The sequence below is a fragment of the Schistocerca nitens genome, chromosome 5 (genome assembly GCF_023898315.1).
Source record: "Schistocerca nitens isolate TAMUIC-IGC-003100 chromosome 5, iqSchNite1.1, whole genome shotgun sequence".
NCBI lineage: Eukaryota > Metazoa > Arthropoda > Insecta > Orthoptera > Acrididae > Schistocerca > Schistocerca nitens.
The window spans coordinates 87,931,434-87,951,682 of NC_064618.1; the positions used below are offsets into that span (position 1 = coordinate 87,931,434).

At 44.2% G+C, this 20,249-nt stretch overlaps 1 protein-coding gene across 1 annotated transcript in view; it reads right to left on the reverse strand.

Annotated features, from left to right (window-relative positions):
• Positions 1 to 20,249, reverse strand: part of LOC126260291 (uncharacterized) — a 146,355-nt gene that overhangs the window by 48,802 nt on the left and 77,304 nt on the right. Inside the window, exon 3 of the mRNA XM_049957615.1 lies at positions 4,926 to 5,076. Coding sequence (XP_049813572.1) covers positions 4,926 to 5,076 — 151 coding nt within the window. The remainder of the gene's footprint in view (positions 1 to 4,925; positions 5,077 to 20,249) is intronic.

Here is a 20,249-nt window from a genome sequence, read left to right on the forward strand (position 1 = left end):
GCCAGAAATGCCTTTTTTGATATAGCGAGTGCTTTTGATGTCCTCCTTGCTCCGTCCGTCATTGGTTATTTTACTGCCTAGGTAGCAGAATTCCTTAACTTCATTGACTTCGTGACCATCAATCCTGATGTTACGTTTCTCGCTGTTCTCATTTCTACTACTTCTCATTACCTTCGTCTTTCTCCGATTTACTCTCAAACCATACTGTGTACTCATTAGACTGTTCATTCCGTTCAGCAGATCATTTAATTCTTCTTCACTTTCACTCAGGATAGCAATGTCATCAGCGAATCGTATCATTGATATCCTTTCCCCTTGTATTTTAATTCCACTCCTGAACCTTTCTTTTATTTCCATCATTGCTTCCTCGATGTACAGATTGAACAGTAGGGGCGAAAGGCTACAGCCTTGTCTTACACCCTTCTTAATACGAGCACTTCGTTCTTGACCGTCCACTCTTATTATTCCCTCTTGGTTGTTGTACATATTGTATATGACCCGTCTCTCCCTATAGCTTACCCCTACTTTTTTCAGAATCTCGAACAGCTTGCACCATTATTAGCCGTAACGTCAGAATTGCCTCTCTCGTCCCTTTACTTTTCCTAAAGCCAAACTGATCGTCACCTAGCGCATTCTCAATTTTCTTTTCCATTCTTCTGTATATTATTCTTGTAAGCAGCTTCGATGCATGAGCTGTTAAGCTGATTGTGCGATAATTCTCGCACTTGTCAGCTCTTGCCGTCTTCGGAATTGTGTGGATGATGCTTTTCCGAAAGTCAGATGGTATGTCGCCAGACTCATATATTCTACACACCAACGTGAATAGTCGTTTTGTTGCCACTTCCCCCAATGATTTTAGAAATTCTGATGGAATGTTATCTATCCCTTCTGCCTTATTTGACCGTAAGTCCTCCAAAGCTCTTTTAAATTCCGATTCTAATACTGGATCCCCTATCTCTTCTAAATCGACTCCTGTTTCTTCTTCTATCACATCAGACAAATCTTCATCCTCATAGAGGCTTTCAATGTATTCTTTCCACCTATCTGCTCTCTCCTCTGCATTTAACAGTGGAATTCCCGTTGCACTCTTAATGTTACCACAGTTGCTTTTAATGTCACCAAAGGTTGTTTTGACTTTCCTGTATGCTGAGTCTGTCCTTCTGACAATAATATCTTTTTCGATGTCTTCACATTTTTCCTGCAGCCATTTCGTCTTAGCTTTCCTGCACTTCCTATTTATTTCATTCCTCAGCGACTTGTATTTCTGTATTCCTGATTTTTCCGGAACGTGTTTGTACTTCCTCCTGTCATCAATCAACTGAAGTATTTCTTCTGTTACCCATGATTTCTTCGCAGCTACCTTCTTTCTACCTATGTTTTCCTTCCCAACTTCTGTGATGGCCCTTTTTAGAGATGTCCATTCCTCTTCAACTGTACTGCCTACTGCGCTATTCCTTATTGCTGTATCTATAGCGTTAGAGAACTTCAAACGTATCTCGTCATTCCTTAGTACTTCCGTATCCCACTTCTTTGGGTATTGATTCTTCCTGACTAATATATTGAACTTCAGCCTACTCTTCATCACTACTATATTGTGATCTGAGTCTATATCTGCTCCTGGGTACGCCTTACAGTCCAGTATCTGATTTCGGAATCTCTGTCTGACCATGATGTAGTCTAATTGAAATCTTCCCATATCTCCCGGCCTTTTCCGAGTATACCTCCTCCTCTTGTGATTCTTGAACAGGGTATTCGCTATTACTAGCTGAAACTTGTTACAGAACTCAATTAGTCTTTCTCCTCTTTCATTCCTTGTCCCAAGCCCATATTCACCTGTAACCTTTTCTTCTACTCCTTCCCCTACAACTGCATTCCAGTCGCCCCTACATTGTGCATAAGTAGGAGTCAGTGAAAAAGACAGAACTGTTTAACGAGAAAAATAATTTTCAGCGGAGAAGATAAGAAAACAAGACAGTAGAGATACTGTAAGACTCTGTTTAAAGCCTCGTAAATATTTTTTGACGTGGTTGTAGGTACACAGGGGGTTCCAGGAGAGATGATCGATAATTCACACATGGATGTACAGGTCGAAACGAAAATATCTACGTTCCTCCGTTCGGGAAAATATTCAGTTTGTTTCAGAAGTGATGGAAAGTACAGACCAAAAGTAGCTATAATGCTCCAATAAACATGGGTTCACAAATCAACCGTTGTCGAAATACATTTTCTGTTGCTGTTCATCAGTGTCTAGGAAAACATGGCGTCTCTAAACGTTAAAGAAGATGTTCGAAATGTTGTCCATGTGTTTGAATGCAACACTGAACTCGTCTCCTAAATGAGTTGCGAATCCTCTCAGGCAATCCAGGGGAATTGTGTAAATGCTGGAAGAATGCTTCAATCCATAAGCGTAATTCCTCAAGAGAGTTCACCAGCGTAGAGTAGACCAGGCTTCTGACATGACCCCACGCCCATAAATCCATGATATTAAAATCCAGAGACCCTGGAGGCCATGGCAAAGGCCCTCCTCTATCTATCTAATGTTGACCATACGTCCGAGTTAGAAGCCGGCACGCTCGTAAATGAAAACGTGCTGGAGCACCGTGATGCATAAACCATGTGTTGAGGCGTTGGTTCTGTGGGACATCATCATGTACATCTGGAAATACAGTCCGCAAAAACTGCAAGTACTGCTGTCCGGTTAGTCTCTGTGGTAGGAAGTGTGCCCCAGTAATGCGGTCTATGAGCAGTCCTGCCTCAAGGGCACTGCCATTCCTTCTGCCATACATGAAGTGGATATGAGCGTACTTTCACTCGTGTAACCTCAGTCCGTGGTGCCTTTACGTTCGTAACTGATTGTGAGTCCGGTACGGCACGGTGCACAGAGTGGGAAAGGGAAGTAATTGCGCATGCGTGTACAAACAGATAATTGTAATCGATTCCAAACCTTGTGATACGAACGTCAATACCGCGGTTTACAGGGGGTTTACTGCTGCTTCCCAACTCGAATTAATGCGATACTAAGGCAACGGTGGATTTGCGAACCCATGTTTACTGGAGCTTTCTAGCTACTTTTGGCCTGTACTTTCCATGTGTGAATTCTACATCTACATCTACATCTACATCTACATCTACATTTATACTCCGCAAGCCACCCAACGGTGTGTGACGGAGGGCACTTTACGTGCCACTGTCATTACCTCCCTTTCCTGTTCCAGTCGCGTATGGTTCGCGGGAAGAACGACTGTCTGAAAGCCTCCGTGCGCGCTCTAATCTCTCTAATTTTACATTCGTGATCTCCTCGGCAGGTATAAGTAGGGGGAAGCAATATATTCGATACCTCATCCAGAAACGCACCCTCTCGAAACCTGGCGAGCAAGCTACACCGCGATGCAGAGCGCCTCTCTTGCAGAGTCTGCCACTTGAGTTTGCTAAACATCTCCGTAACGCTATCACGGTTACCAAATAACCCTGTGACGAAACGCGCCGCTCTTCTCTGGATCTTCTCTATCTCCTCCGTCAAGCCGATCTGGTACGGATCCCACACGGATGAGCAATACTCAAGTATAGGTCGAACGAGTGTTTGTAAGCCACCTGCTTTGTTGATGGACTACATTTTCTAAGCACTCTCCCAATGAATCTCAACCTGGTACCCGCCTTACCAACAATTAATTTTATATGATCATTCCACTTCAAATCGTTCCGCACGCATACTCCCAGATATTTTACAGAAGTAACTGCTACCAGTGTTTGTTCCGCTATCATATAATCATACAATAAAGGATCCTTCTTTCTATGTATTCGCAATACATTACATTTGTCTATGTTAAGGGACAGTTGCCACTCCCTGCACCAAGTGCCTATCCGCTGCAGATCTTCCTGCATTTCGCTACAATTTTCTAATGCTGCAATTTCTCTGTATACTACAGCATCATCCGCGAAAAGCCGTATGGAACTTCCGACACTATCTACTAGGTCATTTATATGACCATCTCTCCTGGAACCCCCTTATATTACTTACAACCACGTCAAAAAATATTGCGAGGCTTTAAAAAGAGTCTTTTTCCTGTATCTCTTCTGTGTTGTGTTTCCAAATTCCGCTGAAAACTATTTTTCTCGTTAAACAGTTCTGTCTTTATCACTGATTCTTACTTATGCACAATGTAAGGTTTTTAACGTCCAGATACCGGTATTGTAAAACATAAATAGCCGTACCTTTTTGCTTTCAGCTATTTCGTCCTTTATGCGGGAGAACACTAGCACAAAAAAATCTCTAGCCCTGATGCAACCTTTGCAGCGTGTCACAAAAACAAAGCAAACCACGAAATTATGATTAAGAAGACACAAAAGCACAAACTATAGTACTATAATCATACAATGAAGGCTTTCACGACCGGATGGTGCTGTTGTGCTGTCGGCAAGACTCAACAGGACCAGCCATACCTCTGAGGATGACCAACGTAGTATTGGACGAAACGTTAGGAATAGAAGTATACCATGGACCACGGCTATATAACCCGGAAGAATTATCAACTATAGTACTATAATAGGAGTGAGTTCGGTGAGAAAACGGTAACTTCCGGTGTTGGCAGGCGACGCTGCAGTCACCTGTTTCTACACGCCCGTAGGCTGCAACGTATTCAAGATTTTAAGACACCACACACGGTACACTTTGCTCAGTGACGTCACCGTCCCATTCGTGACGTGGTTGTTTACTGACTTACACAAAGAGCACGGACTTCAATCAGAAAGAGAGGGAGGGAGATAGAGAGAGAGGGGGAGGGGGGAGCGAAAGACAGAGAGGAGAGAGAGAGAGTGGAGAATGTCGGTGCGCGGCTGACCTCCCCTCGGAGAAAGCAGCGGGGCGGCTGCAGGGTGAAGGCGCTAGCGGCAGCTGCAGCTGCAGGGTCTTGGTGCGGCTGGCCCACCTGCAGGTGCGGCCCCACGGGCACCGGGTACGGCACGGCCACCGGCACCGCCTGCGCCGGCCCGCCACCGTACAGAGAGTGCCCGGTGAACTGCGAAGGCGCCTCCGCCGGCGCAGGGTACGTGCCCGCCGAGTACGCCGTCGCCACGTCCCTGCAACACAGGCACACCACATCCGTAACTGCCGCATCGTCCTTCCTGGTACAGTTGGTAGCAACACTAGGCACACATGGAGCCGTAAAAATTCTATTAACAAGCAACAGATGGCACCTCTTACAACGAATTATGTAGTGTATCGGATACTACACTGAAGAGCGAAAGAAGCTGGTACACCTGCATAATACCGTGTAGGGCTCCCGCGACTGCGCAGAACTGCCGCAACAAGACGAGACATGGACTCGACTAATGTCTGAAGTAGTGCTGGAGGGAAATGACACCATGAATTCTGCACGGCTGCCCATAAATCCTTAAGAGTACGTGGGGGGGGGGGAGGGGGGGGTGCAGATCTCTTCTGACGAGCACGTTGCAAGGCATCCCAGATATCCCCAATAATAAGTTTCCTTTAATTTACGTCTTTGGTCACAAACCTTTTGTTAACAAATTACCGGTTTCGGTCTTTAATGACCATCATCAGATCAGCAGCAAAAATGGGAAAAACATAACTACACTCGCAAACTGTATACAGCTTAAGAACAATACGTAGACCATAATCAAAAGTAGTACTGACAAAATTTACATTTGTGCGCTTTAAATATGAAGAGGCATACCTGTTTCATAAAAACAAAGTCCTAATGTACTGCAGCCATAGTCGCATCGTCAAATGTTAAATGCGGAATCAGCAAAATGGTTCAAATGGCTCTGAGCACTATGGGACTTAACTTCTAAGGTCATCAGTCCCCTAGAACTTAGAACTACTTAAACATAACTAACCTAAGGACATCACACACACCCATGCCCGAGGCAGGATTCGAACCTGCGACCGTAGCGGTCACGCGGTTCCAGACTGTAGCGCCTTTAACCGCTTGGCCACCCCGGCCGGCGCGGAATCAGCACCAGCATCGTCAAATACATATAGATAACATCACACGCACGAGTCATGTTGTCAGTAGTACTACTGTTTAAAACAAGCTGCCGTACAGTAGCCACAAGATGTTTGTGTTGTAAGTTCACCAGATGTCGCAAATGTCGGCATACACTAGTTTTCAATAACTAATTGAAACAGCGAAAATACAATAGTTGAAGTCTGTAATAAGCTCATAACATATAAAAGGCATTAAAGTAATAAAAAGCAATAAAAAGTAGAACACGACAAAAGTAATATTGTTAAAAAGAGGAAGAGTTAAGAAACAGTGGTTGACATTAGAGGCCGTCAGCTGTCGCCGTATTCCCGCTCTTTCTCGTAAGCGAGACTGAGCAGCGAGAATGCTGCCTGCGAGATTGTCGTGTTCCGAGAGCGCGGTCTCGATAACGAGGCGACCCGACACTCTCGGCTGGCCACCTGCAGCGCCGCCGGTCGCATGGGGCCGTTCCGAACGCGTATCGTACTGTGTGCGGCTACCCGAGTTACAAGTATACTAGTAAGGAACATGCACGTGTGTCATGTCACAGTTGTGCTGGTATGTATGAATGCATTCTGGTAGATTTAAGACACATTTCGGTCGAACGAATCAAAACTGAGACATTCGAGCAAATCCAGTCCACGTAATTACAAAAATAAAGCTGCCAAAGCTGACTGAAAATATACAAACCACAGCAACAGACATAAGAAAAACTACAAAAAGCCGGATCCACCTATTGCTAAAGCTGAAAGAACCTTAAGATTACGATGCTTGAACTCAACAAAGAAAAATGCGTTACGGAATGATGTTCTGAGGTAACTCATCACTTAGAAAGAAAATACTGATTGCACAATAGAGAGCAGTAAAAATAATATGCTATGTTCACTCACGGAAATCATGTAGGCACAATAATCTTCAAGGAGGTTGGCATTTTAACTGCGCCGTCAAAATACATATATTTGCTACTGACATTCGTTAGAAACAGCCCATCACAGTTTGAGAAGAACAGTGTTGTCCATAGGGAGAACACTAGAGGGAAAAAAGATCTTACCCATTGTTAAAGCTGTCAGTGGCTCAGAAAGGAGTTCAATATGCAATAACAAATATCTCTGATTACTTGCCCAATAACATAAAATGTCTGGCAGGTAGCAAAGTAAGTTCACATCTAACTTAAAAATTAAAATGTCTGGCAGGTAGCAAAGTGAGTTTTAAATCGAACTTAAAAATTACTTCTCCTGGACAACTCCTTCTGTTCCATTGAAGAAGGAAATACAGAAGCGTCCGATCTTACCCGTCGGCTTTGACCCATGACGTCACAAATACCGCGGAAACGACTATAAACAATTCCAATATGGCGGATATAAAAACATCGCATACGTATTGTAAACACTGAAATACACAAGTTTCACAAAAAGCCTAATGACTGTAACGGGACAAGCGTGGGAAATTAGGGGTTTTTGGGTGGGGAGAAACTAAATATACAGAAATGTAGCCACCGACCGCCATTCAAAACCACGCAAAACAACGAAATAAATCAACATCACAAAACTGACCAAATACCAAAAAACACATTCCTATCCATAATCGGACACTTCCCTTAACCTATATAGCTCAACAGAACCTACCGATCACATCCCCCAATAGAAAAGTAAGAAACGAAAGCTACCCTTACACCTACATACATCGGCACTTATGCAGTTTAGCAGGTACGGAAAAAATTTTTCATTTTTTTTCAAAATTTGATCATCATGTGTCGTTATGCGGTGGGGGGAGTCTGCAGTGCCCCCCCCATCCCCCCACAGGCTTCATTAGTGTCAAATCAATATTTTCGAATCATAGGCGGCCGCTGCCGCGGCCGCATTCCAAAAAAAAACTCCCAACCTAACCTCAAGTGGGCTACGCTACAGATCAATATGTTCATCAAATTGCTTCATATTACGTATACATGTTCATTAGTGTCAAATCAATATTTTCGAATCATAGGCGGCCGCTGCCGCGGCCGCATTCCAAAAAAAAACTCCCAACCTAACCTCAAGTGGGCTACGCTACAGATCAATATGTTCATCAAATTGCTTCATATTACGTATACATGTTCATTAGTGTCAAATCAATATTTTCGAATCATAGGCGGCCGCTGCCGCGGCCGCATTCCAAAAAAAAACTCCCAACCTAACCTCGTATTCAGGGCTACGCTACAGATCAATGTGTAGGTCCCTTACGTCACGGGTCAAAGCCGACGCGTGAGATCGGATGTTTCCAACCTATACCCAATACACAAAACATACATAAATAACAAAAAAAAAAAAAAAACGGAACTTACCTCAAAAAAGTTCCAGCTCCACAAACTAGATTGGCCACCACAATCACACACAAATGCACACACGCACGCACGCACACACACACACACACACACACATTCAAAAACACACACACACACACCAACGAAAAAATACTGAACTAAAATAAAAACCCAACCCACCCAAACGTCAACCCCCTCCCCCACAACTCCAAAATACAACACACAAACACTATACAACAAAATAAACCACCCACCCACCTACCCAGCCCACCCTAACTAACCACTTTCGGTCTATACATTTTACCCACAGCCCTTAAAAAACACACCACCAAAGAGCACCACAAATAAAAACAAGACATCTACAAACACGCCACAATCGCAAACCAAACTCCGCGCCGTAATGACGTCACACACCACAACACGCTTACGTCACGGGTCAAAGCCGACGAGTAAGATCGGACGTTTCTGTTGACCCTTGAAGAATGTCTATTGAAAAGGTGGTAGCCAGAGAAAAAAAGACGCTCTTTCCACATCATTTCCATAAAACAATCATTTAAATGATATATCGAAAATTTAACTAACTGACCAACCAAAGACTGTTGTACCGGCAGTCGTACAATAGCACCCAAAAGAAAAACGATTTAAAGCAGCAGCTGAGGAACCGATCCACCTGCTAAACAGTACGTTGGAATAAATCTGTTATTCAGTGAGGAAGTAACGTCTTATACACAACCAATTTTCTTCTACTCAAGCGATGTAAACGACCGTAGTACACAATAATAAATTCATTTTATTAAAAGAAAGTGTACATATTCAAAACGAATAATGTAGAATATAGTTTCGCAAATTAATCTGAAACCTTAATTCAGCAGTCACATTTCTGAAGATATTGCACTGCAGTTGAGTCTGTTCTCCTGAGTACCATAGTTATACAACAGTTTACTTTACTTAGTATGAAGTATGTAATATTCACTGCGTAATTGTGCAGTCATTACTTATCACTTCTCAGTATTATATTTGATTACGTACACATCTCAGAAGACCAGTTGTCAGTTGCCTTTGCTTCTGTGATTCAAATTTAGGTTATTTGGTTCTCTTATTGTTATGGATGATGAGAATATCATTAACGCGATCGGAATCTAGACAACTTCTCTCCTGAGTCAGTACCAACCCTGCCTTACTAAAATTTCTTTCACTTGAGGCACTACTGGCAGGTATACAGAAAACCTCTTTGCTGAGTTTGATGAGTTTCGACAGGGTACACGAATTTGTTTTCCACCATGAAAGAAGGTCTGTGATCTCATCGTTTGGACTCTCCATGTTCATATATTTCTCAATCTCATCTTTCGATTTTGAGGTGAATGTTCGCCAATTTTGAAATTTTTTTGTGGGAGAAGGCATGACTTCCTTGGTTACGTTCGTATCAACAACGTTATTTAACATTTTTCGCACATCTTGATGAATTCTTTCTCTTCTTTCTTCGGGAAAAACTAATAGTTCCTTGAAACAGGGATGCAAGAACGTTGCCACGTAATGAATGTCATGTAGTTCATTTAGAACTTTCTGTTTTATAAATAGTTCTGCCCTCTTCTTTAGCTTACACATTGTCACATCGTCGGTTCCAGTTTCGCAGAGACCTATCAGTTTCAAAACCCACGGCACTACAAATGGTACTGTTGGCTCATTGTCTCCTTCCAAATCGTCCGTGGCCTCTTTGAAAACCTTCAGAAATTGAATAACGCTTTCCACAGTCGCATTCTGATACGACATCATCATCTCGTGTTTGTTTGAATCGCGCAAAACCGTCTCTATTTGGTCTCTCTGTGAATAGAATGAGTCTAACATCGTGTACACACTGTTCCACCTGGTTTCTACATCATGGTGTAAGATTTTATCTAATCTCGTGACTAAGCCAGTTCGCTTCATAAAGCCTACTAGTTTACGTACAGTCAGGATGGAGTCATACACTGCAGGAATCTCATCCATTAAGAAACCTTCATTGAATGTGTGCCTCAGTGCTGTATTAATACAGTGCATCACACATGGGAGTCGTTTGTGTGCTTCTAGTGCTTTCTTGATGTTAGCTCCCTTATCTGTAACGAAAGTAGCCCGTCTTAGTTCCGAGGACGTTATCTGCAACTCTGCCATTTGTTCATATATTTCCGTAATGATATGTTCACCAGTCTTGGCAACATCTGGAAACCTCGTAGTTAAGAGTACACTGTTTTTTAGTATCCATTTGTCCGTCGACTCATCAATATAGCTGGATGTGACAGTCAGGTAATGGGTCTTACGGTAACTGTCTGTCCACAGATCGCACGTCATTGAACACTGGTTTTTACCAATTGCGTCTTTTACTACTGGAATAAGTTCACTCCTGACTTGATCAGCCAATTCCTTAATATGTCGTGCTACAGTCCTTGGGGAAGGTAGCACGTCTTGGGCGGTGATTTGTCCACATTTTTCTCCTGTATTTATCAGTTCTTGAGCTAAGCTTATGAATCCTTCACCACTTACCATATTAAATGGTCGGAGGTCTGTTGCACACATTAAAACACATTTGTCCCTAATAGATATTTTATCAGCACTGGCAGCTGCAACGCTTGACAAGTGTCGATTATCCTTACATTTATGTCTGTTCATTCCAGTTGTGCTTCCTTTGTAAGCAAGCAATGCTCCACAATTTCCATTTTGGCACTGAACGTAACCAACTGGAAGACGAGTATCTCTTTCAACAACCACCTGAAACAGTCGTCATAAACACCTTCATGTATGTTTCGCGAAGACAATTTTTCTTTTCGTTTACGGACACAAGAAACGTTATCAATTTATTAAAAATGCTAGACAAACGAAGCGATTCGATTAATCAAATACTATCACGTATCGAATTCGGAAGTTCTATTCTGCAATTATTTAGTAATAATTGAAGGGCTTGCCTTAAAATTTTCCCAACTGGAACTGCCATTCCTTACTCCCACTTTATTTATCAGAATGTATGTCCCATCAGCAAGTTTCTTCAACACAACATCTTTTGTGATGGTAGTCATTGCACTGGTCCCGGTTCCGGAACCACTCATGCTGAGTTTAGTCCCGTGACAGTTTACAGCCTACCGCTACGTTACGATAATGCGAGTCTCTCGGCCAGCTCGCGCTCTCGCAGTCTCGGGCCGGCACCCGTCCTATTCGACAACCCTCGTCTCAGCTCCGTTTCGTAGTGTGACGTCAGTCATCCCCACTTCAGCGCCTGTGCCAGCGATAATGAGCCGCGTACTCAGCGAGAAGCGAGCGAGAGTGAGCAGCGTTTTGACGTGCTCTAGTTGACATGTCCTCTAGTGCCAATATTCTAGATAATGACATAAATATTAAACACCGTTGATAGTCCATCGGATAATATTAAACAACCATAAAACAAATCGCTAAAGGAGCCAAAAATGAAAGAATACATAGTACTGCACATAATCTGCGCCCCCCCTCCCCCCCCTCTGCTAGCGCTAACGCCAGAATTCCGCACAGGCGGGAAGTGGTTGGAGGAACGTGACCGGCAGAGGGCCCCTCTTACCCTGCGGTACTCCGTTGCAAGAAAAGAATGACGAAATTCCGTAACAGTGGATGATCCACATTATCTGATTAATGCAGTCTATGAAATAAATACGAGTGTAGTTATGTTTTTCCCATTCTTGCTGCAGATCTGATGATGGTCATTAAAGACCGAAACCGGTAATCCGTTAACAAAAATTTTGTGACCATAGATGTAAATTAAAGGAAACTTATTACATATATGGGTCATTGTTTTTTCGCGACGATGTCGCAGCTTGGGATCCTCTATAATGTTCGTGTCTGGGGAGTCTGGTAGCCAGCGGAAGCTTTTAAACTCAGAAGAGCGCTCCTCTGTAGCAACTCTGGACATGTGCGGTGTCGCATTGTCCTGCTGGCATTGCCCAAGTCCGTCGGAATGCACAGTGGACGTGAATAGATGCAGTCGAACAGACAAGACAGGATACTCACGTACGACTCACCTCTCAGAGTCCTATCTAGACGTATCAGGGGTCCCATATCACTCCAACTGCGCACACGCCACACCATTACAGAGCTCCCACGAAACAGTCCACTGCTGACATGCAGGGACCGTGGATTGATGGGGTTGTCCCCATACCTGCACACGTCCATCCGCTCGATACAATTTGAAAAGAGACTCGTCCAACCAGGCAACATGTTTCCAGTCATCAGCAGTCCAATGTCAGTGTTGACGGACCCAGGCGAGGCGTTAGGCTTTGTGTCGTGCAGTTGTCAAGGACACGCGAGTGGGCCTTCGGCTCCGAAAGCCCATATCGATTATGTTCGTTGAATGGTTCGCACGCTGACACCTAATGATGACCCAGCATTGAAATCTGCAGCAATTTGCGGAAGGGTTGCGCTTTTGTCATGTTGAACGATACTCTTCCGTCGTCGTTAGTCTCTATCTTTCAGGATCTTTTTCGGCGGCAGAGATGTCGGAAATTCGATGTTTTACCGGATTCCTGATATTCACGGCACACTCGTAAAATGGTAGAACGGAAATATCCCCACTTCATCACTACCTTGAAGATGCAGTACCATCACTCGTGCGCCGACTATAACACCACGTTCAAACTCACATATATCTTGATAACCTGCCATTGTAGTGGCAGTAACCAATCTAACAACTGCGCCAGACACTAGATGTCTCATACAGCCGTTACCCACGGTCTGTTTACATATCTCTGTACTTAAATAAGCTAGGCTATATCAGTTTCTTCGGCGCTTCAGTGTACAATACAACGTTGTGTCATGTATCAGATTCTAAAATGCTGTTTAACGTGAATCGGGTATTACAATATACACTCCTGGAAATGGAAAAAAGAACACATTGACACCGGTGTGTCAGACCCACCATACTTGCTCCGGACACTGCGAGAGGTCTGTACAAGCAATGATCACACGCACGGCACAGCGGACACACCAGGAACCGCGGTGTTGGCCGTCGAATGGCGCTAGCTGCGCAGCATTTGTGCACCGCCGCCGTCAGTGTCAGCCAGTTTGCCGTGGCATACGGAGCTCCATCGCAGTCTTTAACACTGGTAGCATGCCGCGACAGCGTGGACGTGAACCGTATGTGCAGTTGACGGACTTTGAGCGAGGGCGTATAGTGGGCATGCGGGAGGCCGGGTGGACGTACCGCCGAATTGCTCAACACGTGGGGCGTGAGGTCTCCACAGTACATCGATGTTGTCGCCAGCGGTCGGCGGAAGGTGCACGTGCCCGTCGACCTGCGACCGGCCCGCAGTGACGCACGGATGCACGCCAAGACCGTAGGATCCTACGCAGTGCCGTAGGGGACCGCACCGCCACTTCCCAGCAAATTAGGGACACTGTTGCTCCTGGGGTATCGGCGAGGACCATTCGCAACCGTCTCCATGAAGCTGGGCTACGGTCCCGCACACCGTTAGGCCGTCTTCCGCTCACGCCCCAACATCGTGCAGCCCGCCTCCAGTGGTGTCGCGACAGGCGTGAATGGAGGGACGAATGGAGACGTGTCGTCTTCAGCGATGAGAGTCGCTTCTGCCTTGGTGCCAATGATGGTCGTATGCGTGTTTGGCGCCGTGCAGGTGAGCGCCACAATCAGGACTGCATACGACCGAGGCACACAGGGCCAACACCCGGCATCATGGTGTGGGGAGCGATCTCCTACACTGGCCGTACACCACTGGTGATCGTCGAGGGGACACTGAATAGTGCACGGTACATCCAAACCGTCATCGAACCCATCGTTCTACCATTCCTAGACCGGCAAGGGAACTTGCTGTTCCAACAGGACAATGCACGTCCGCATGTATCCCGTGCCACCCAACGTGCTCTAGAAGGTGTAAGTCAACTACCCTGGCCAGCAAGATCTCCGGATCTGTCCCCCATTGAGCATGTTTGGGACTGGATGAAGCGTCGTCTCACGCGGTCTGCACGTCCAGCACGAACGCTGGTCCAACTGAGGCGCCAGGTGGAAATGGCATGGCAAGCCGTTCCACAGGACTACATCCAGCATCTCTACGATCGTCTCCATGGGAGAATAGCAGCCTGCATTGCTGCGAAAGGTGGATATACACTGTACTAGTGCCGACATTGTGCATGCTCTGTTGCCTGTGTCTATGTGCCTGTGGTTCTGTCAGTGTGATCATGTGATGTATCTGACCCCAGGAATGTGTCAATAAAGTTTCCCCTTCCTGGGACAATGAATTCACGGTGTTCTTATTTCAATTTCCAGGAGTGTAGTTCTACACGCTGAAAAGTCGTTAATAAAATCTGTAGAGATTGCAAAAAATCAGCCAACCAGTTGAAAAACAAAGGTTTTGTTATATTGCTAGAGAAGGCCGAAATGCACGCTATAAGCTCACGCAGGATGGCGTGAGGTCTGAAACAGGATACGTAATGAATGCTATAAAGAAAAGTACGTAGCTTCTGGAATACTTAACTTTAATCCATCATTTGTATACATCGTCCTTGATGAGACATGCTTCATACGATAACTATCAATTGCTGTGGCGCCTTGCTAGGTCGTAGCCATTGACTTAGCTGAAGGCTATTCTAACTATCTGCTCTGCAAATGAGCGAGGCTTCGTCAGTGTGCATCGCTATAGCTAAGTCGTCCGTACAACTGGGGCGAGTGCTAGTCCGTCTCTCGAGAAATTGGGCCTCGACCTAGGTTTCGACATTTCTAAAAATATCTTCTTAAGCAGGAGTGAGCCTTGTTGCATCACATGATGGTAAATTGCAACAGCTGAAGCGGAGCGCCTCTTGTCATATATAAAACTGATGTAAAAACGAGGCCTTTCTCTCTGGAAGGGTGTATCCTTACGTTATGCAAATATTTTATCATTTGACTCCCGTTATAATTTTATTTTGACAAGAGCCCTTATCAGTGGGCGAATACATTTGTGCATTTCTTTGACGTACGCTGAATGTAATCTGGCTGCTGTCTTAAGCCATGTCATGTGATGTTCCTGGTTTTTATCTCAATTTTATATATGACAAGAGCAGCTCGGCTTCAGCTAATGTGATTTACCACCCACCATGCAAACAAACAAGGTTGGTTGGTTGGTTGGTTGGTTGGTTTGGGGGAGGGGACCAAACAGCGAGGTCATCAGTCCCATCGGATTAGGGAAGGCTGGGTAAGGAAGTCGACTGTGCCCTTTCAAAGGAAACATCCCCTCATTTGCGTTAAGTAATTTAGAAAAATCACGGAAAACCTAAATCAGGATGGCCGGACGCGGGTTTGAACCGTCGTCCTCTCGAACGCGAGTCCAGTGATGTAACAACGCCCATTCCTTCTGAAGAAGATATTTTTAGAAATATCGAATCCTAGGTCAAGGGAGAATAAATCTTTGTTTTGAAACTGGTCGGCTGATTTTTTTCAACCTCTTCAGATTTATACAGTTGCTGATCCGCAGACATGTTTCAGATTTTGAAATAAAATCTGTAGCTGAAGAATTACACATCAGAATACTATCTGTGATATTCGTACTTACAGACTCTGATAAAGTTCAGTTAATGTTCTCACGGATTTATAAGGGAAAGAAAGGTTTGTAATAAACAGTAATTACAGCCAAGTTTCCAGTATCGAAAGATATCTTGAGAAGGAATTTAAGTATGGGTAATACATGATTAATTTCGACAGTGAACACGTCTTGTGTAGAAAGCCGAAAATCCAACCAAACTATTATACAAATTGATACATCATCTAACGAAACGCCGGCCGGTGTGGCCGAGCGGTTCTAGGCGCTTCAGTCTGGAACCGCGCGATCGCTATTGTCGCAGGTTCGAATCCTGCCTCGGGCATGGATGTGTGTGATGTCCTTAGGTTAGTTAGGTTTATGTAGTTCTAAGCTCTAGGGGACTGATGACCACAGATGTTAAGTCCCAGAGCCATTTGAACCATCTAACGAAACATTTGGTTTCAAAAGCCACATATTTATAAAAAGTTATTACACTTCCATAATCATTTTTTTATTATTTAGCCTCAATTTGAACAACTATCAGTGTCCTGCATGGGTGTTGATTTTGGAGATGTGTGACATGTTGACCATTGAAGAGCTTGGGTAGGGATGGGTTGCAACATATGTTACAAGACAAAACATGTTTCCTAAATTTTACTGTGGATAAGTGTTGCTCAATGTTAGCGCTTATTTTCCAACTTTTTTTATTTTTATACAGACTTAACTGTTGTTAGAGAAATATATATCCTGGTCTCTGTGGGACTATTAGATAAACAAATCGTTTAAGTATTGAGAACACAGTCAGTAGCGGAAGCTTGCTCAGTTCTTATTGGACTACTGTTTAGTGTTTCCAGAACATTCTGCCCCCACCAAGAGTCGAATCGGCTATTTACGATAGGACTGCCACTGAACAGGCGTGCTTTAGCGACCTCAGCTGGAGAGCGAGGTGTTGTGTCTGACTTCAAGACAGATTCTTATTGGATTAGAGTGCACTGTACATTTCTGGCTACAATGATTTCTGATCAGTACATGGAGGACATGGAGTTGATGTATGGACCTGAAAATTGCAATGCGTCAGAAGCCAGATGCTTGTATGATGTAAGATTTCCTAAACGACATTAACCAAACAATAACACCTTTCGAAGAATACGTGAGTGTCTTCTGACGACAGGCCCTTTTGGGAAAATACGATACGATATTACATTGCCTGTGTTATTCAGATTTACGATGCAAGGTTCCTTCGGACCCACATGCATCAAGTAAAATGTCTACTCTGCACGGGAATATACATAATGGTTTTACGAGTGCAGGTCGTAGGCACATGGTTGACGACATACGAAAGTTTGGGCCTGAACGGGTGTAGAGGTTGACAAATGGCCAAATGGCGACATCTCGCGATAAGAGGCAAATTCGCGTTCGAGTCCCGGTCCGACACTAATTTCCATTGTCGTCATTCCATTATACAGCTGATGGTTGTCCATATTCGCAACTGCGAATACATTTAATGTACTTTTGGAGATAACCAAACAGCGTTAAAACGCCTGATTTAGAAGATCAAATAATTCATCATACTGAGGGTAATAATGGTAACAGTACCAGAAAAATAGCAGAAACTAAGAATGTGAATCCTTTATCCATACCACTGTGGAGGGTACAAGGTGTTACTGAAACAAAGTTTCAAACCAGAAAAGCTTTTTGCACTTGATTAATAGGAATGTGTGTTCAGGACCAACACCTTTTGACTTCCGTACTACTCACCGATGAAGCAAAGTTTATCAGGAAGGAAGTGCAGAACTTTCACAATACATGGGAGTACGAGAATCAGTGTACAGTTTTGGAAACAAGACATCGACAACAGTTTATCGTTAATGTCTGAGCTGCCATAATTGGAGACAGATTAACTGGACCTGCCACTTTCAATGGAGCATTGACTGGAGCATCGTACAGCGAATTTTTAATGGAACATTTAAAAGTTTCGCTCGAAGAGGTTCCACTACACTTACGTCTGAACGTATGGTTGGTGCACAATGGGGAACACCAACATTTTGTTCTGCGAGCAAGAACAATTTTAAATCAGCGCTTCCCATATAAACAGACAGGGCGTGGGGCAGCAACGTCCTGCCCTGGTCGACCTTCCGATCTAAATCCATTGGATTCTTATTTTTGGGGTCATAGTGTATTCACGACCCACTTCAAATGCTAACATTCTTTGCCAGCGTGCTCAAGGGTTTCAGCAGATATAGCACACACCTGGAATATTGGAGCGAGCAGATTCTTTATGCAAAACCCTTCAGAGCTTCGAGCACGAACTTGGAGATACTAAAAATGCAGATTCGACTACAGCGAAATCATCAAGAATAAATTTACGTATGACGAAAAATAATCCCAACATCACCCGCCATTGAGCACTGAAATAAATCCAGTGTCAACCAATGAAAATTTGCGCTGTACTGGGCCTCGAACACGGATTTCAAGCTTATCGCTAGCAGTGGACTCAAACAGTTCGGGCATCCGAGCACGTTTCCAGTCCATCCTAAATTCCCATATGTCGCACACTGCATACGTAATGTCCCCTGTCCATTATCCTCACCTGATTCCCGCAAGAGGTCGAAGGAAGAATGGATCCGCACTGAAGGTATCATTATTTGCCGTCAAGGCGGATATATTTGTATGTATGGTGTCTGTTCTTACAGACACGTCCGAAAGAACAGACACGACACATGTAAATCTAAGTGTATTTTGCTCGCTCGTTTTCTTGCACAGAAAGGCAGTTTTTACTGACAAACTCACGTCCGGCTCGTGACAGTGTTTCTAATTCCAGCTGAGAAGTAGAGGAGAGTTGTTGGCAACACTGCAGGGGCAACATAACTGTAGAATGCCGATATAGGAGCAGTACTCGAGACAGACGAGAAAGCGTCTCGGCGGTCAATGGCGCTCCGAGCAAGCCGGTGGTGTTTGCTTGTGTGTCAGGTAAGTCAACAACGATAGTGCGCAATGGGTTAGGCCAGATCTGAGCCTCAAACGATCTACAGTTTTTCCACCCTACCAGTCCCACTTCACCATTTTCCCCCGTTCCTCTTCCTGTTTCGTTACCCCCTCCCCATCGGTCTCTACCCCTTACCTCCTTCAGATTATGGCTCCACCCATTCCCCAGTCCCCACGCTACTGTCTTCCCGACATCCTTTCCTGCACCTTCCCCATCGATGGTACAGGTACTTATCGCATCTCTTTATTTATAGCCGGCCGGAGTGGCCGAGCGGTTCTAGGCGCTACAGTCTGGAACCGCGCGACCGCTACGGTCGCAGGTTCGAATCCTGCCTCGGGCATGGATGTGTGTGATGTCCTTAGATTAGTTCGGTTTAAGTAGTTCTAAGTTCTAGGGGACTGATGACCTCAGAAGCTAAGTCCCATAGTGCTCAGAGCCATTTGAACCATTTTTGCAACCGTGGATTATTAAATCGGCCAGTCTTGAATGTTTTCAGCCTGGTCCCACACAAGACTGAGCTGAAAGTGGCGCTTAGAAGCGTGGCAAAGAGACTGCCATTCCTGCGATTCCAGGGTCTCCGGCATCAGACCACATGAACTGTTCACCATGGAGAGGGAATGACTTCAGATGCGTCACAAAATTACATGTATGGCGATGGCACACCTTCTAACTCTTCAAGGTCAAATCCCTCAATATCTTAAAATAATCTGGGAGCGCCCTACTGACATATGTGACACTAGTTAACTAGGGTATCGCAAAAAAAAAAAAAATTGTTTTTCCACTTCGGTCAATATGTAAATGTTGGAATGGGACCTCATAAAATGATGACCTTGCACAATATTTCCACGTGTGTCTCTTGAGAGTCGTCAGGCGCGTTTGTAGACTGTTTGAGGATGATTGTCACATGTTTCATGAGACTTCCAGAGCCCTTGGAGAACATGGGTTTATTTCTATTTACAAATAAATTTTCCTTCATAGTCTAATTTTACGTGCACTTTCGACATTGCGTTACTAAGTTAATCTAGAGCGATACTCGGTTTATCGGTATGTCCCACAGCAGTAGACTTATCGGTAAACGCATTTGGCCGCGTCTTCCTTTCCCGATTTGCCCCATTCTCGTCTACTGCATTACACACAGGTGTCGATAAAACATATTTCTATTTTAAGCGGTGCAAACAAGAGTAAAAAAAAAAAGAGAAAAATGTCTGGTAAACAAGAGTTCTAAAATTATGTCTGAAGAGTATTTCCGTAAATGATTGCATTTTTGCTTTTGCAGTGAATAGATATAGTCTTATGTGGCGTGCAGTTCAACAAATAATACATAATCACAGAGACAGGAAAACCGGCAGAATGGCCAGCGGCGATTAAGTAGATGCGGGTACGGAGTATATTATAAAAAATATTCCATTTACTGAAAGGTGCTAGTATTGATTGACCAAAGCAAGAAAAAAAAAATACCAAGTGAAAAGGGGCTCTAAAAC